The following is a 19,218-nucleotide window of genomic DNA, read 5'->3' on the forward strand; positions in this document are numbered from 1 at the left end:
AATGCAGTTTTGTCCTAACACAACAGCAATTACATGCACTTCATCCTTCAAAATGTCCCACCGGTCGGCCCACCCACTGAAGTTTTCCTCCCAAAAACAAAGGAAACTATTCTCTTTTTCCTTTTTCTTTTAATGGCGGTAGCTTTGCTTTGCATCGCCTTCCACCCCCGAGGCACTGCTTCTCCAGTCCCCCCTCTCCCTCCTGAATTTGAATGAGCCGAGATGGTGAAGGCCTGCACTGAGCATGGAGGAAACAAGGTGCATTATGTAGGTGGGAGGTAACCGAGCCATTGAGAGACAATTAGCATGAAGGCCAGACCTTTGGAAGCAGTGTGGAGGCTGCGGAGAGCGTTGCCGGGCCCAATGAAAAGATTAAGACTTGAGAAAAGATAGCAGGGCATGGGAAAATCCAAAGGGAACCGGGCGACTGAAGTAGCCAATGAGGAAAAGGAGGGACATGAGGTTTTTCTTCCTCTTCTTTTGGAGGTGAAAATGAATGTGCGTATGCATTCCTGCGTCCTTGTTTGTACGTGACTTTTGTTTCCCGCTGCACGTCCATGTGAAGCTGTCAGGCCGGTGAAAGACGCCGGCGCGGAGGACGAAGTTCCACCAGGTGTTCGCAAATCTGTTATTGGATCGCGGGCTAAATGGCTGTCATGTGTCAATGAGAAGCCTGTCGTGTGGTTAATGGTTTTAATGAGCCGTCCTTTCACATGTTGCTGCGTTTCTTTTCTTTTCTTTATTCCCCTGAACTCCGCTTTGGTGGATTCAGCCTGTATAGCCGAGTAGCGCAATAACGGGCACAGCTCCGCGGAAACTCCGCCAACTCCCCAGCCACCCGGAGCAGCCAATTTTAAAATTAGGAAGCAGATTATCCACGCTTGTGTTGTGGATAGTGACATTTCGCCCTTGCCATTTCCTACAGGCATCGCAGCTAAGAAGCATCCAGTGTAACTGCCTGGAAACCGACGCACGAGGAGCAACAGGAAGGTCAAAGAGAGCAGTTACAGATGTTGGTGTGTGTGTGTGTATCAGCTGTTAACTGTGTGTGTGTGTGTGTGTGTGTGTGTGTGCTGCACTCACAGGCAGAAAAACTCAGTTTTCATAAACATCACAACAGGCTGCAGAAATATGTGGTAATTACAGAAAACGTGAAGCAGCTGTGGACGTAGTTGAGTTTTCTGCTGTATTTATATATTCTGGTTATATACTGTTTATATTGTCATATGTTGATTCCTAATATGTTTCTATCATTTCTGCCGTTTGTAACTGAAAATGACCCAGGTAAAGGTTTCATTCTACCAAGACTTAACCTTTTAAACTGAATTATTCTACAAAATCTTTACTTTTTCAGACTTAAATCTTTAATATTATATCTATAAACTTAATTTGAGCTCTTGATTTGTTTTATATTCCTATGAGGAGAAGGGTCAGCTCTACAGAGGCGGCCATTTTGGACCACAAATGTTTTCACAAAAGCCCACAATGGACAAAGTAACTCACTTGGAAGGGAAGAGTCAAGTGAGAGATTAAACCCAATACGTGTATACGCAAGATGATTAAGGTCATTTGTTGCAGTTTATCTGAATTCACACAGATTTACACATGACATTTTTAAGGAGAAACAGATAATCTGTCAGTGTCTGACATGTCCTTCCCTCAGATTTAATCAGGATAACTGGCCAGATTTTAGGTCCCGATCTGGTTCTTCCGACAATCGTTGGCGTCTTCAGATTTTGGGCTGATTTGAACAGATTATCGTGCCGAATGATCCTGTCGTGTGAGGGATTAACAGACGTCATGTAAGTATTAAACACGTTTGATATTTTTGAGCCCTGCAATAACCAATGAGAGCGAGTTGAGCCGTAATTTGTACAATCCCAAATTGATTCCGTGCTCAGCCATGACTTCATCCACAGTTCTTTTTGTGTTTCTCTGCACAAAACAGCTATTAACTGACAGTCTGTTTATATTCTGAAGTCCCATTAAATCAAGTGAGTTTCTGCGAGATCCCTAATCCCTCGCATCTCCTCCCTGAAACTGTTTGATTGTGGGATTGAAGTGTGTGGTCCTGCGTCTTGACTGGATCGTCTAGTCTGTTCTTTCTCAGGATTAAACCCTTGTTTGTTGTGCCTTTTTTTTTTTAATCAAGTCAAATTTGAAAATCCTCTTGATTGATTGGGATCTGAAGAATATTGGTCCACTTCTCCTCAGCGGTTAGGAAATCTTGTGTCCCTGCAATACATGGAAAATTGGGATCAAAAACTACAATGTTGTTCCCTTTATTTCTTTTTGTTGGGTGTCCATCCAGTGTCCCCTAAACCTGAGGGATAAATGCAGCGCGGTTTGTCAGGAAAACCACTGAAAGTTGTTTGTTTACAGTGGAAAACTCCTGTGGGCGCCTTTAACGAGCAGCTGAGTCCCTGCTCGCTGCTGCTCACATCTTTCTGTTTCTCTTGATCATATCTGCAGGAGAAGCTCTTCCCTGTAGTGGATCCATTAAAGAATAACACAAGCCGTCGTCTTGTGCTAGGGTTCCATCATGGTTCGTAAAACCATGGGTCATTCATTCTTTATCAAACCGAACCGTTCCACCTGGTGGAGACACGGCTTTAGTTTGTGTATTTAAGGCAGCAGTTTTCATATCAACAAATGTCTGTTTCTCAGTATAAAAGTTTTTGTTTTCATCAAAATGTGAGGAAAAATGCCATGCCAACAGAATGCAAAGCAGAACAAACCTGCTGCTGTTCCTTTCACCATGCAGCTCCAAGTTTCCTGGACAATAAATGACAAAACATCACTTCTTTCTCTTCTCTTTCTTTCTGTGTGATTGTGTGTGAGAGAGAGAGGGTAGCGACAGGAGACACAAAAGTAGGTCACAGAGGCCGCTCTGTTATTTGTTAATTACTCAGAAGTCCACAGGGGGCGATAGAGGTTCTGCACTGGAGCTTTAATACGCATAAACCGAAACACTGTACGTAAAATAAACTAATTCGGCGAAATAGACCTAAAAATACACAAGGTCGGCAAGAAGGTTCGAAGGAGAAGGAGTGTTTACAGAGAACAACTAATTGAAATTACAGTGTGAGTCACATCGCAGTCAAACTGTTCAACTGGGACAATATCGAACATTCGGATGTGAAGAATCTCTGCTGCACAAACACTAAACTTTTCACCCACCTCTGCAGACGGTTAGTGACTGCGGTTTGGAAGATGCAGGGCTTAACATCTCAGGGATTGGATTGTTTTGCTGAAGTAAGGACCTGGCGTCGGAGGCAGTATTGTTTCCAGTTCTCTGTAATCTTCTCCTTAACTCGGCACAATAACGTAAGTGCTACTGTTCTGACCAAACACACAAGCCCCGAGAGGATCAGCGAGCGCCCCAGAGAGTTCACAGAAAACCGAACGCGAGGTCAAACACACGACGAATCTCTGAGGTAGAGAAGGATTTTAGGGGGTTTTCTGTTGTCAATAAAAGTCATTTTTTAAATAATCCCAAGCATTACGGAGCATTAAGTCAGAGAAGAGCACTTCCTGAACTGTAATGAGGATTCAAAGATGTCAAAACCTCGTACTCTTGTCTCGTTTTACTGCTTTTATTTCACATTTTCTTTTAATATTTCATGCATTTCCACTGTTTACCTGCCTTTTGGTTTTTCCCTCATTTGTAATTTAATGCAAGATTTACTGTGGAGTTTCCTCAGTTCCTGTTATTGTTTTGCTCTGTGTGGAGGTGGTGGTGGAGCTTTGTTCTGACTTTATTTGCACATACACAAATAAAGTCAGACTCCGGTGCGTCTCAAAGCTTCGGACATGATTGCTAAACTCTTAAACGGGGACTTTTTTCTCTGTGTGTTTTCATTTAAATTACAGTTGAGGTTGTTGAAAGTGGGTGTTAGGTTGAAGCAGTAGTTGGAGGAACAGTAAACATTTAGATAGCCGGTCCACCCACACTATCATATTTGACCACACAGAGTCATCGGTGTGTCATGTTGGGTTCTGACCGTGGGGGTTTGGGGCTTTCTGATGTGTGCGATTTGCTCGTTGAGCATCATTTATGATCGAGTTTTTTGTTTCCGACGAGTGGTTGGTAACAAAATCGTCTCGAAGTCGCGGTCTCGGCCGAAACTGGAGCCACGGGCCTGAAAACCGTGATGACACATGAACCGAAATGTCCACCGCGCCGTTTATGATGTCGTGTGCGGTGTTTACGATGCTGCAGGACCGCGAGAGGGAACCTTCCAGTCAAACCGGGCATGAGCGCTCATGTCGTGTCCTAGGAGATAATAATACTTTTAAACAGGAGCTTTGCAGGAGAAGGGAGAAACCACATGTTCAATTACAGAAATGACAAATCGTCGTCCTGTCATGCAGCTCAGACTATTTTCTTATGAACAGTTCTGAATAAAAAACTGCTCTGAAACAACCGTGTCTAACTGTTCGCAGTTAAATGACCATCAAGAGTAACTTTTAAGCCTTTCCTCATGGGTTGATGACCTCAATTATTAGTTCTAATATGTCTTCAATATAACATGTCCATTTTATAAACATTGGTCCCCCTTTGGAGTCAAATAGACAATAAAGCAGGAGATGCTCGAGGACAGGGTCCAATTCAGAGAAGTCCACGCAGAGAAAATCTCCTCGAGCAAAGGTCCAAAACATCATGATGTCCTATTATTGGTGGTGTTTTGAGTCAATAACGGACTGAAATGCAATAAAAAACATGAACTGGAAGGATTTTAAATAAGCCTTCTAATAAAAAATCCTCTTTTTTTCATTTGCAGTCAAAACAAAAATAAAAGTCAAATTAAAGGCCAAGATGGGATGGAAAAGAAAACGCTTTACACTTTAAACGAGCGTCTTAAACTAAAATGACTGCTTTTCGGAATAGAATTTGTACATTAAGTTTCCCTTTTGTTCTTTTTTGTTAAAGTAAAGAGTGACTGGATTAAAAAGCACAGTTTTTTGCCTTTTATGAAGTTTCCTTTTGTTCTTTATCTGATTTATCTTCCTCTTGTGTCTCCCTGTCTGTCTCTCACTCGTGGTCTCCATTGTTCTAAAGCATGAATGTTTAAGGGAGTAAAAAGAGCAAAAGAAACGCTGTGGAAAAGCTAACAGCAGCGTTAATACCCTCTATCTAACACGAAACGTTCATGTTTCTGGACACTGTCAACAATATCACCTAACAAAAGCATTAATTCTCTATTTGGAAAGTTCAAAATGCTCGTAAAATATGTCAAGGAGTGTGAAAATGACGCCGTCTTCTGTTTCTCTGCTAATTTTAAGGCTACAAAAACGAATGATCTGCAACTATACACTAATATAAACAGATTTATGTGTAGTACATAATATTTTTTTTGCTAATTAACCCTGCAAACCGTACAAACCTTACTGCTCCACCCTCTCGTCCAAATATGGTCTCTTCTGGTTTCCAACATTCAAGACGGCGCTGGCGCTAACATTAGACGACTTCACGAACGGTGAATCTTTTCAAACATAATTTGAGCTATTAATACAAAACCAGATAGAGATTGTCTTGCAATATAAAACCACCTGGGTCTGAATAAATGAACGAACGATGTCAAGTGTCGCTGCCAATTTCGATCATGACCTAACCTGATTGTTGACCAAATAGCTCCAAATAGAACTCTGCTAATTGATAATAATGAGACTCATTGTGCACCTTAAAATATCCCAATCATCAATCACAGAGCGGCGTTTTTAACTCACGATCCTCTTTCTTATTTGTTCTGGAGCCTTTGCGCGCTCAATTACTCCTATTATTAGACCAGGTTTGCTCGATCATTAGAGTGAAGAAGTGGTTTTCACTCTCTGAAGCAGTTTCCATAATGTTTCTGATGAGGAACTGTGTGTCATAGTCTAAAAAGTCCTGAACGAGCCTCCCTCGAGCTGCAACTTTCCCATGGTCAAGAGTGAACCCACCGAGTATCAACCGCTGACTTCCCCCCACCAACCCGCTCAGCCCCGACATCTCGGTTTAATTTTCGTCCCTATTAGATTCAATATTGATTAGGTTAGAGATATTTCAGCTACAGTGCATTGACAGAGATTCCCAGAGTAACACGGCCTCTGCCTGTAGGCTTGGCTGTGCCTTCACTGGAGCTGCTCCTGCCAGGTTATGTCTCTTGCACGGTCCGTTCTTCTCACGCGAAGAGATCTGGCTGCGCATGAGACACCGGGGGTAAAGGGATAGGTCAGGGTTGGTTTTTTTTTAAAATGTGGTCATATGAGGTTTTCCTTAAAACACAGCGTTTGTAGAGATGTTTGAAATCCTTGAAGGTCAGATTGACCAAATGACAGAAGAACTGGGTCGGAACAAGGACCTTCCTGCATGGAGTTTGCATGTTCTCCCAGTGTGTGCACAGGTTTTCTCCAGGTTCTCCGGCTTCCTCCCACAGTCCAAAGACATCCAGATTAGGGGATTAGGCAAATTAGAACTCTAAATTGAGCGTAGGTGTGAGTGTGTCCCTGATGGTTAGCAGTAAAACCAACAGTTTCCATGTCCTTGAGGTTAATATGCAGATTTTCTCAGTGGATTGAGAGAATTCTGTCTGAACGAATGTCTTTGGACAATGGATTTCATTAAATTGGGCCTTTTATTAATAACCAAAGTTTGTTTTTCCTTCTGTCGCTGCTGGCAACCATGTTTCCACTGACAGCGAGTGTCTGGCAGGTTTCGTGTAGTCATCTGTCAAAGTAAATCCCAGAAGTTCAAGAATCCATGTTTTAAAGTCCATATTAACAATGTAAAGCAAGTCTTGAATCTTGATTAGGAATCAAATGAAAGCAGAGTTACTTGACTTTTATATTTAGTGGAAGTGGAAAGAGAACTTGACTTGTAACCAGAGGGTTACTGGTTCAAATCCCCACCAGATCAAAGGACTAGAGCTCTCAATTTCCGTAGGTATTTTTTTTTTTTACTGAAAAAAAGCCTAAAAAACTAAGAGTTGAAAAGAAATTACCCACTCGGTTCTCTTTAGTGAGTGTCAGTCACCAAAGTCGCCCCTCTGTGTTCATTTGAACCAAAGTCGGTGTAAACAATAACGACATCTGCTCTGTCACGGCGTAAGAATGCGGAGGCGACCAGCTGGGAGAATCTTTTTTTCCTCCGAGCAGCGAAGGCTCCGGCTGGTGCCAAACACTCAGCGTCTTAACCGGCACTTAAGGCGGCAGCAACTCCTCGAATTAGAAAAACAAAACAAAACCCGGAGAATCGCTGAAGCAGCAGGAATGTCACACCGGGGGGACGAGAACCAGATGTGCTGCCTCTGTGGAGCCTGACACCGCGGCTCCCTGACAGTGCAGCGACACTCGAGCCAAGGCTCTCAGGACGATGGCGTTGTCTGTTTAGCATCCATCACACACTTCTATAAATGCTCTCAAGCTGGTGGCTGATTCAAGGCCCTCAGTGCCGGAGTAAAACCGCAGAGATCCACAGTCTTTCACAGAGCGGAGGCAGCCATCGTCTTCCTCTCTCACACTCGTACACACACACAAGCTTTCATGTCTGTTGAAAGGCAGCGTCTGGCTGCAGTACACACAGCGCCGAGGAACACTTATCGGAAACGAGCCTCGCGAGCGTTTGATGCACATGTGATACGGATTTCTGGGCGATAACTCGCCGAGTGTTAACGTCGTCTCATCACATGTGAAGACTTTCGGAGGACAAAAAGGGGCCGTTTGTCCGTCAGGCTGCACAGACGTATGAAGACTCGGCTAATGAGAGGCGACGCGTGGATGGCTCCAACGGGATTTACTGCACACCAGCAACAGCAGGAGGTTTGAATCCTGTAACTGAGGTCATTGTAATGACGGGTATTTGCAAACGTCAGCGTGATGATGGCTTTGGTCCAAGGTGACAGTGGCAGGAAGGTGCTCTGTGTAAAACTGCAGTCTTTAGTGTTTCAAATAAATAATACAATCCCGGTTCATTATACTGGAGAGTGGTTAGTTGTCAGGAAGTTTCTGAAACCCATAAACAAGGTTCAATTTTAGAGCTCCGGTTTGTTTATGCCGACATGTTGGCAGGAAAAGCTTCTGCAAACATGATTAGTACCAGAATAGGCTTCAGGCTGTCAGAGTGCACCGTTAATAATAAATCTATAGAGATCAAACAATTTTATGATGATAAGATATATGATACATGGTCCACAATACCAATATCACAATTCTGTGATAATCCATTTACTACAAGACCGAAGTGCAGGATTCTCTATTGATTCACAACATCGAGATCAAAGTGCAATGAGGTTTCACTTCACCTCATTCATTTGAGCAGCGCCGGCAAGTGGAGACATGAACTAGTGACGCCCGGCGAGTGAAACTGGTAGTGAGTGGGTTAGAATCTGTTACCTGTGGATTACCATTATTCCATCCCACCTTCTCTCAGGGTCTTTGAGGGTGGGGCTTCTGGTCAAATGCTTTCCAATATGGTGTTTTGATTTTGTGACGGGATTGTGTGATGTCAGTTACTGGAGGTGACCCACATTGGTATGGTATTTAATTTACAGAGGCTACATACATGGATTTTTCTCCACCAGTTAATCTGAACTAAAGCCTTTTGGATTTGAGGTAAAACCATCTTCAACTTTTCTATCGCAGGTCCAGTCTCCTTTTGTTCATTAATGAAGATGAGTAAGACCTGGACGACTGAGAACCTTCAAAGAAACTTCCTTTGTATTAGCTGTTATACTTATACTTGTCTTCCTTTCGGTTGACCATTGGTCGTCATTTGAGTCATTGGCACGTTGAAGGATTTTAAAGTAAATGTCTTTAAAAAGTAGTTTTTGTGAGTTCCAGGTCTGAGAAAGGAGGTTATAAGTAACACAGTTCTACACTACAGATAGAAACCACACCTTAAAAATCAACCCTGTTTACCTGTTTTTTTCCACATCCAACTTATCTGGTTAATTTTCACATGGCGGCAAAAGGGGGAGTTTGAAATTGGAAGTGTGTCTGCTCCGATCAGCAGCAGCAGAGGAGCGATGAAAGAAAAAGGCAACAATAACAGGCCGTAAAATAAAATATCCACCGCGATCATGTACGAGAGAGAAGCAAATAAAGCATCAATACCTGCATCTGCTGTGACAAACGAGTCAAAAAAAGACGCAGTGTTATTTATATCACATATCTGGATTCTCGTCGTTTATTTTTTGTTTTTGATGTCGCACTGATGTTCTCCGTCTCTCGCTCGCGCTCTCGTCATCTGTTGCTCACATGTCACAATTAAACGTCTGTTAACCAGCGTGAAGCGTGAGTGAAATGGGTTTTTAAGTTGTTGTTGTTCCAACAAAGAATGTGCTTCTAATTACATTGATGTGAAACTCGGAGCGGCGCTGTCGCTGCATGATTACTCTGAATAATCAATCCTTATAAACAAGCTTTAGGGAGGCTTTTTTCTTTTCTTTTGGGGGCAGAGAGGACGGACTCTCAGTGCCACATCCTTTTATAAATAGCAGGGAAAGTCTTAAGTCAACATGGAAATCATCTTAATGGGAATTATGTTTTGATGACGTTTGTGGATTCAGTGGTGGGAGGGCGGGGTTTTCTGACTGGGAAATCGAACGTGTCTCTTTTGCACCTTTCACTCAAGATAAATAAAGTGCACTGTGCTGATCTGCAAAACACATTAAGGCCAGTGTTTGGCATCCAAGTCACTTTGTTCCAACCCAAACCTAGTATGAACATAGTTTGAGATTTTTTAAGTGGGTTTGTATATTTTTTCAAACATGGAAGTCACAAAATAGAGGCAGCTGTGGACCGATAACTACTGTGTTCTGTGGGACTTTGGTGTGCGGGAGTGTTGTGTTGTTTAAACACAAAGTAAAGCAGTGAACAGAGTCTTAAGATAGCTTACACTCAAGGTGGTGTAGTTTTTTTTGGTGAGCCTTTTGTTTATGGGTTAAAATCAGTGTTTTTTTTACCTTTCTTTATCTGCTTTTCCTTGTTTCCTGTTTTATTTTGTACTTCTTCCTGGTTTGTGTACCTTGTTAAGATTGACTGAGTTGATTGCCTGCCCCGCCCTAATGTGATCCACCTGTGTCTAATTTGTCTCACCTGTGTCACCTGCTCTCCCTGTGTATTTAATCTCTGTGCTCCACAGTGTATGCATGGGGTTATTTTGTGTGTTTTCTGGGTCATGTGCTTCATGTAGTTTTTCCATTTGTTTCCTGGTCTTGTTACTTTTGTTTTTGGGGGATTTTCTGTTTGTGTCTTCCTTGTTGTTAGCTTATAGAATTGAAATACTTTATTCATCTCCAAGGGGAAATTGTTTTAACATAGCAGCAATACAAACAATTATTATAAACATAAAATGTGCGACAGTGGGAAAAAAAGAGTGCTATAATAAAGGAGTGGCATAATGGAGTTCAATGTCATACTGTATGTCATGGAGAGAAAATGTGCATTGTGCAAATGAGCAGGTTTTTTTTGTACTATTACAGAGAGTTATTGTAAGTTTTGATGGCTGATGGCAGGAATGACTTCCTGAATCTGTCCTTGTGACAGCGGAGCTGTCTGAATCTCTTGGAGAATGTGCTCTCCTGGGCTTGGAGGATGTGGTGGAGAGGATGATCGGGGTTATCCATGATGGAAAAAAGTTTATTCAGCATCCTTCTCTCCACCACAGTTTCCACGGTGTCCTGTTTGCAGCCGATGATGGAGCCGGCCTTCTTTATCAGTTTGTTAGTTTCACCGGCTCCAATGCTGCTCCCCCAGCACACCACAGCAAAGAACAGTGTGCTGGCCACAACAGGCTGGTAAAATAACTCCAACATCTTGCTGCATACATCAAAGGATCGCAGCCTCCTCAGAAAGAAGAGCCTGCTCATCCCCTTCCTGTACACAGCACTGGTGTTAGCCTTCCAGTCTGTTGCTCAGCCTCACATCTAGGAATTTGTATTCCTCCACCATCTCAATGTCCTCCCCCAGTACCCTCAAAGGTTGTGGAGCTGTCCTCTTCCTCCTGAAGTCCACCACCATCTCCTTGGTCTTGGTCACATTCAGAATCAGGTGGTTCTCACTGGCCCATTTCACAAAGTCAGCTACCACTGGTCAAATTTGAGTCATATTTAAAGTCTGAGGTGTATATGGTGAACAGGAAGGGGGACAGCACAGTTCCCTGTGGGGCTCCTACATCACTAACCACCACATCAGACAAACCACAACTCAGTCGGACAAACTGTGGTCTGCCTGTCAGGTAGTCAGTGATCCAGGAGATGGTGGGCGTGTCCACCTCCACCACCTGCAACTTCTCTCCCAGTAACAGTGGCTGGACGGTGTTGAAAGCACTGGAGAAATCAAAGAAAGTGATTCTCACAGTGCCTCCAGCACCATCCAGGTGAGACTGAGCTCGATGCAGCAGATAGATGAGGGCGTCATCCACCCCCAGGTTGGGCTGATAAGCAAATTGAAGCGGGTCCAGTGAGGACTTTACCTGCGGTCTGAGGTGGGCCAAGACCAGCCGCTCCAGCACCTTCATCACATGGGACGTCAGAGCCACTGGGTGGTAGTCCCTGGGTTCACAAGATGATTTGTGTTGTAGGCTACAAGCAAGTCCTCAGCTGCTATGCAAGTTAGCAACATCATAGCTACACCATTAGCTGCTATCCATGTTAGCAACATCATTGCTGCACCATCGGCTGCTATCCAAGTTAGCAACATCATCGCTACACCATCAGCTGCTATCCATGTTAGCAAAATCATTGCTACACCATCAGCTGCTATCCAAGTTAGCAACATCATTGCTACACCATCAGCTGCTATCCAAGTTAGCAACATCATTGCTACACCATCAGCTGCTATCCGTTAGCAACATCATTGCTACACCATCAGCTGCTATCCGTTAGCAACATCATTGCTACACCATCAGCTGCTATCCAGTTGGCAACATCATTGCCACACCATCAGCTGCTATCCAAGTTGGCACACATCATCATGCTGCGTTAGCAACATTATTGCTACACCATCAGCTGCTATGCAAGTTAGCAACATCATTGCTACACCATCAGCTACTATCCATGTTAGCAACATCATTGCTACACCATCAGCTGCTATCCAAGTTAGCAACATCATTGCTACATCATCAGCTGCTATCCGTTAGCAACATCATTGCTACACCATCAGCTGCTATCCAAGTTGGCAACATCATCGCTACACCATCAGCTGCTATCCAAGTTAGCAACATCATTGCTACACCATCAGCTGCTATCAGGCAACATCATCGCTACACCATCAGCTGCATCCAAGTTGGCAACATCATTGGCCGCCAAGTTAGCAACATCATCAGCTGCTATCCATGTTAGCAACATTATTGCTACACCATCAGCTATGCTATCCATGCTACTAGCAACATCATTGCTACACCATCAGCTGCTATCCAAGTTAGCAACATCATTGCTACACCATCAGCTGCTGTCCAAGTTAGTAACATCATAGTGGCACCATCATCTATGTCATCAACTGCTATATACAATCCCAAAGTAACCCTTTTAAATCTTTGAGGGTTTTATGGGGAACAAACTAGATTTACTTGTTTTATTGCATCATTTATAAAACGGATAACTTGTTGCTCACAGACCATTTGTATATTTCTGTGGGGGGCCAAGTCCTGCCCTGCCATGTAACATACAATGTTTGCACTGAGGATACATATGTATGTCCCAATTAATCCTTAAACCCATCATAAGCTCCTCTGCCCTTCGCTGAAGTCCAGCAGCCATCTGGATAACATCCAAAAACAGCACTCGCTGCCGCCCGCCCCCCCCCCCAAAGAAAATCAAGAAGACAGATTCATGTCAGTTGCTCATGAGTGTTTTACATCCCAACATACTGTAGAACAATGTGCCCTTTGTGTATACAAGCTGATCCTGTTCACCTATGGGGAGGTGGGGTGGGGGCCGAGAGTTCCTTCTGATACTGGCTGATGTCTTTCAGAGAGTGGACGCTGTGTGGTTTATTTGAATTCATCTCCTATTTGCTCAGCCCGCCGTTCACCCACACGGTCATTATCTTTGTGAGTGTTATTATTATCTGAGCATCGGCGGGGTCCAGACTTCCCAGAGAGACTTCGGTCAACACGGCCCTCTGCAGGCCCCCGAGGCCCCGCCGTGAGCTCGCAGCAGTGATTTACCCAGACTTGGACTGTCACTCTTCACTGAGGTCACAGCTCCCTGCGTTTTCTCTCGCGGCCTCTCTCGCTCTCCTCGATGACAGAGAAGATAAGCATGTTGCTCACACTGAATCACTGAAAAAAAAAAGGTCTGCTCAATAAGCCAGATGTAAATGATTGCTGAAAGCAATATAGGACCCTGCATTGCAGACTGTGCTTGATGTTTTGCTTGGCTGTGAGTGAGCAGTCTCGGTTTCATTCGGGTCCCAAAATGCCTTTTTAAATGTTTTGTTCAGACTCTGTATTATTTAAAGACGTACGCAGCGTGAGTGCTGAATATGCACTACGTCTCCTCACTGAGGATTGAGTAAAAGGAGGTAATCTGAGCTTGAAGATGGATATTTCTTTTAAAAATAGCCAGTGCTTACATGCATCTAAATGAGCTGCTAACATGTGCAGGGAAGCAGCTTTTTAAAGATATAGCTAAACTTTAATTTACTACCCTCTTAAGTCAAAATGGACGAAAACTACTATAAAAACATTTCAGATAAATATTTTTTCTCTCCATAAATCTCTTAAACTACAATTGTGAGGATTTTAACCCTTTTAAAATGTCAGTTTGATTAAGTTTGCTTATTTCCATATCACAAATGTTGAGTTTTTTTAATCGGTCTTGGACGTGTCAAAGATTAGCCAAACATTAACTTTGATGCATTATTAGTTTTTGTGTAGCATCCGATTTTAAAATGTACTTCACTCTTATGTCGAAAAGGGCAAAAATGTCCATAGTGAAGCCTGAGGGTTATTACATTTATTAAGACTTAAGGCCCATTTTTACTCTACGCAAAAAAGACGGATGGAGCCTTTGCTCCGTACTTTGCATTAATTTCTTCCGTCAGACGTTACGCGGCACTGCCCTCTATAGGAAGTAAACATCCATACCAGTGCAAAAGACACATGCAGGTATGTAGGGTAGTGACATTTGGGAGGGACGGATGTAAAATGGACAAAAATTGAGTATAAATGTAGCTTTAAAATGACCCTTGTGTCATCAGAGATTAAGGAGACATGTTTGAAGTGATATTGAAAGTTAAGTTATATAATGCTATTTCCCCCTCTCTCTCATATACTGTATTGCTGGATATCAAATTTGCAAATCCACGCGTTTGCAATGTTTTAAATTCTTAAGTTCACTGTTGTACACATGTACACAATGTATATTACACTTTTTAAATTCATAGAAATCAGTATTTCTATTAAATTTCTATTTTAATCACATCATCCGTGTAAAACTACTAGGGTTTTTTTCGTGAGACTCCTAGTTGGATAAATTGCATAGTGTGTGTTTAAATAAATATTTTTTTATTCTGTTATTGGCTTTTTACAAGTACAAAGCATACAGCATGTTATAGTTTTATCAAAAGTGGAAAATACTGGTGTTACATACGTAACAAATGTAAAAAATAAGTCTTCAATCTTACTTTCCCCGAAAGTAAGAACATACATTTCAGCGTATGAAAAACATCCATAGAAACACAGCTTAAGTAATTTTAAGTTAATAAACAGTACAAAAAAAATGTCGAAACCATACATGTCAAAAAAAATAATGGACGAGGGACACCAACAATAACAAATGACTCCATGATTTATCATGAATTTTAAAAAAAAATGTACACAAGTTCATAGTGTTTTAGTTGGGGTCATGTTTACACGTCATCATCATACATCAGTAACATCAACATCATCATCATCATCGTTGCCTGGAAAACACTTGGCTTGTCAGAAAATGCTCATTTATAGCAGACACTCTTCCCCACCCACCAAAGAAAAAAAACCTTTCCAACTCAACTTAGGCCGGGGGAAAAAAAAAAGACTAAAAGTCCTTCCCTCCCCGGAACTGAAATCCTCAAATGTCTGTAAGGCAGGAGACGTAATGAACCCTCATTCTTGGAGAATTTATCCAGTCTTCCATAAGAAAACAAACCAGGGAAAAAGATGAGGGATTCTAATCATTGGTGGGGTCTGAAACACCGTGTGCTGTCAGTAACGGGTACAGTCGGATCACACGCACACGTGCTTCTTTTCAGGCAAAAAAAATCGAGCCTTAAGGCAACCCAGACCGTGAGCTTTCTTTTACTTTATGGCCTGTCGGAATTTCTCTTCAGGTGTTAAAACAATCTCCCCTCTCATCTCTCAGCTGTGAATGTGACAGAAGCAACATCAGTATAATACAGAGCAGAAATGTGTGATCGAGATAACGTGAGCGGCGCTTTTGCAGTCACGAAACGTCGTAATGAGGCCTCTGAGAGATGAACGCGTGATTGTACAGTTGAGAATTTGAAACCTAAAAAAAACACAAGACTGGTAAACTGTTCCAAGGTGGCCAATGCCAAACGTCTGTCAAGTTACAGGTGCCATTTTTCTGCCTTACTGCATTGAAAGTCGTCTTATTTTGAATAATGTAAAAAAAAAAAAAAAGACACAGGGGTCCGATGCTCTCTGGAAATATACAGTCTTCTTAAAAAGCAAAAAAAAGGAGAACATCACCATATTGTACATCATCATCATAATAAATAGTCTCATACATATTGCTCAGCTTCTCCTTCGTTTAGAATGGTCACTGAACCATCGCCACTGTTCATTTCAATGTCTTTTGCTGCCGCGTTCTCCGGAAGCAAGGCTAAGTCCTTGAATACGTCCACATAATGTCCAAAGCCGGGGCCCCAGTTCAAGAGATTGTCCCAGTTGAAGCCCCCAGCTTGCTGGCCTAGTTTATGGGGCAGGGTGTAGTGCTGCTCACTTGGGGGCAATTGGGCAACACCAGGCCCTCCTTCTGCCCTCCGACTTGAGTAGCGCCTCTGCTTGAGCCTCCCACTGTAGTCCTCATCGTCAGCATCTGACTCGTTGACTTGTGAGAGCTTGGGAACCCGGGAGGTGTAAGAAACCGGTTTGTCCCGGTCGTACTCCATCTCCGAGCAGGTGAAGGAGTCATGAGAGTCACTTTCTGAAGAGGACTCTGGTGCCGGGATGCCGTCTGCAGGGTTGCGGACCCTTGACAGTGGCCTGCGGCAGTCCTCCTCAGAGCTGGAGCGCCCGTGGTCGGCGCTGCAGATGCTGGGGTTTCGTGGCCGTGGAGTATTCAGTCGCTCCACTTCCTCAATGGATAGCCCCACAGGAGGCCCCGTCTCCAGGGGGATCTGCTCAATCGGCTGCTTCAGCCGACTCCCGGGCCTGGAGGTGTGGCCGTGGCTGGCCATGGTCTGCGGACTCTTGCTGCGTCTCCCCAGCCGGGTGGCATAGTTGAACATGGGCGGAGGCTGGCACATGTCATTGTGCAGGTCCAGTGGGCTGCCCTCACGGCGAGCCAGGTTGAGTTCTCTGGTAGGAGTGTTTCGGTAAAAGGACGAGGGCTTGGTGAACGGGGCTGGCGAGTGTCTGGAGAGCGGATTTGGGGTGGGGCAGGCTGAGTGGGAGTGGCTCAATGGGGTGGACCTCAGCGCTTGCGTGTACTGGGGCTGGTAGGTGTAGCTTGTTGCTCCAAGCGGTAAGGGTGACTGTCTGGCGAAGCCCAGTGGGCTGTGTCTCTGGATGGAGAACTTGGGTGTGTGACTGCGGAACTGTTTGTAGTGCTGGATGATATCGGCGTCTGAAGGAGCGATACTGCTCGCGTTGTCTATGTCGTAGTGCTCGATATCTGCCTCTGGTACATTGCAGGGAGCACAGGGAGCACTCGGGACAGTCTCATTGTTGTGGGGGATGTCGGTTTCGTCATAGATCAGGTAAGGGTTCTCCCTCTCAATAATGTCCGGTTTGGGGTTCCCTTCCGGTTGTTTCCGTACCGTCATGTCATCTCCATATGGCGGGATGTTATCCGGGTCATCAAACGCGACGTTCTCGCTGCCCTTCTTCTTTTTCTTCTTCTTCTCCTTCGGCTTCTTCTCCTTGGGTTCCTTTGGCACTTTAGTCTTGTTGCGGTCCTTGCAGTGGTTGCACAGGATCAGGCTGAGAACCACCAAGGCAAGGACAGTGGCACAACTGCCGACAATTGCCGGTACTGCCCAGATGGGGAGGACCATTGTCTCTGCAGTGGGGCTGGGGCTACAGACAAACCCACCATTGTTGGCTGTCTTGCAGACAGTACCCTGTGGGCACTGGACACCCAAACAGGCCACCAAAGTCTCACATGTCTTTCCCGTGTAAAACTCGGAGCAGACGCAGGTGAAACCTGTGCGTGGATCCGGCACACAGCTGCCGTGGTTCTGGCAGGGATTAGAAGAACAGTCACCGGGCGGGACACATTGGTACGTGTACCACTGGTTGACACACATCAGGCCATCCCAGCACGGACTGCTCTCGCAAAGGTTGGGACCTCTGCAGCCGATCTTGACGGACGAGCTGGTCTTGGTTAAGGTGACGAGGCTGTGCTCTCCGGTAAATGGCAGGTTCTCCCTGTTGTACTTCACAAAGGCCAGGCAGCCATCGAAACCTGCAAATGAATGAGAGCAAAAATGTGGATCAGATTAAATGAGAAACAGCCAACAGCAGCTAACAAGGACATAACCGTGTCCTGGAGGGGAATAATTTCCAATTGATGGGTTTTCACAATGTATGCCAAGGCTGGATCGCTTGCTTGAAAATAACAGGAACTGGGAGTTATCATCAGAGCTAAAGGAATTTTGTTTAGACGGGTAATTGGTTCAAGCTTAGGACAAAAAAACACGAGAAACTTCCTCGTAGAAAGCACCTCCTCGGAAAAAAATCCATATTTTAAAAATGGACTTAATCTATCACTGGCCAATTTGAGAGGAGAAATAATTTTTTTTTTTCTAAAACAGAGAATCCATCGTCGGTGCCATTATAGCTCCAAGACATACATCTGGCTTGGATGAACGTCTCTGTGTCTAATTCAATCTTTTGCTTTGTGTGTTGCCTAACAGCACTGCCTCACCGATGTAAATAGATTTTATTGAATTTATCCCAGTGTAGATTAAATCCATTTGTGTCTTTTCATTAGCTCTTGAAAAGTGAGTACACAAGGAGAACACGACTGCTCAGACTCGGCATTGAGGTACGGGTTAGTGACCAGGCAGCCTGCCACAGACCTGCGTGCTCAGAACATGTTTGTTTTGAAATATGCCCCAGTCCTCGTGTAGAGGAGGTCAAGAAATCATTCAAATTCATTTTTACCATATTAGTCCATAGCTTTAAGGTTAGGGTTTTTTTTTTTTCCCCCTCCCACTGAAATTTAGAAATGTACTTTTTTATGACCTCCCCGTCTCTGAAATTTCACGACATCTCGTCTGTGATTTAAGTGTACACAAAAACAACGAATCTCCACAACGGCAGGCGCTTCAAGACCAGGTCAGATTAAATGGACATGTGTTATTTTGAGAATAAATGATGCTCTGATAAAGACATGTTTGTTCAACTACTGTAAATTGGTCGGCGTTCAATCTCAGCTGTGTCAAATAGACACAAGATTCCGGGCCAGATTCGGTTTTGCCGGGGTCAGCAGTTTGAGCAGAGGACTATTAGCTCATTTGGAGGGGGGGAAGAAGTTTGCAGTAGATTTATAAGGGCTCATGGGTCACACATATGTACTGTACGTGCATGTGCACGCACTTAAGCGTGCGTAAAAGAGGTTTCCATAACGCGAGAAAACACGGCCGCGTCAGTAATTTACAGCAGGTAAAGAGCCGTGGGTGAGTTTCTTGGTGCGCCGCCAGGTTTTGAGAGCTTCAGCATGTGTGTGTCTGACACGGCACATAAATACACGTGTACATTCACGCTCGCACTCGTAAATATACTGCACATTCAACAAGGGTATAGCTGTCATAATTACGGATAGAGCGGTATCTGAAGTACGGGTTTTAAGGCCTAAAATATGACAAATTCCTTGTCAAAACAATGGGAAAAATTCCTAATAAATGTTTTCTTGACGGGATTTATTTCGCCATGAGGCTCGTGATAATAAGGTTACTTATGGCTGCAGCACAGTTAGCAGCTCCTAAAAAGGAACATGACCCATTCTGACCCTATATATTACACATTCAACACTGAAAAATGACTTTGTGTGCATCATTTTATCA

The 19,218-nt window shown here is 43.8% G+C and overlaps 1 protein-coding gene across 1 annotated transcript in view; it reads right to left on the reverse strand.

The window, feature by feature from the left end:
• Positions 1 to 14,472: 14,472 nt before the first annotated feature.
• LOC122778181 (protocadherin Fat 4) overlaps positions 14,473 to 19,218 on the reverse strand; it is a 104,897-nt gene continuing 100,151 nt past the window's right edge. Inside the window, exon 17 of the mRNA XM_044039808.1 lies at positions 14,473 to 17,615. Within this exon, the coding sequence (XP_043895743.1) occupies positions 15,709 to 17,615 (1,907 nt within the window). The 3' untranslated portion in view covers positions 14,473 to 15,708. The remainder of the gene's footprint in view (positions 17,616 to 19,218) is intronic.

Source organism: Solea senegalensis, linkage group LG12, assembly GCF_019176455.1.
Source record: "Solea senegalensis isolate Sse05_10M linkage group LG12, IFAPA_SoseM_1, whole genome shotgun sequence".
Taxonomy (NCBI): Eukaryota; Metazoa; Chordata; class Actinopteri; order Pleuronectiformes; family Soleidae; genus Solea; species Solea senegalensis.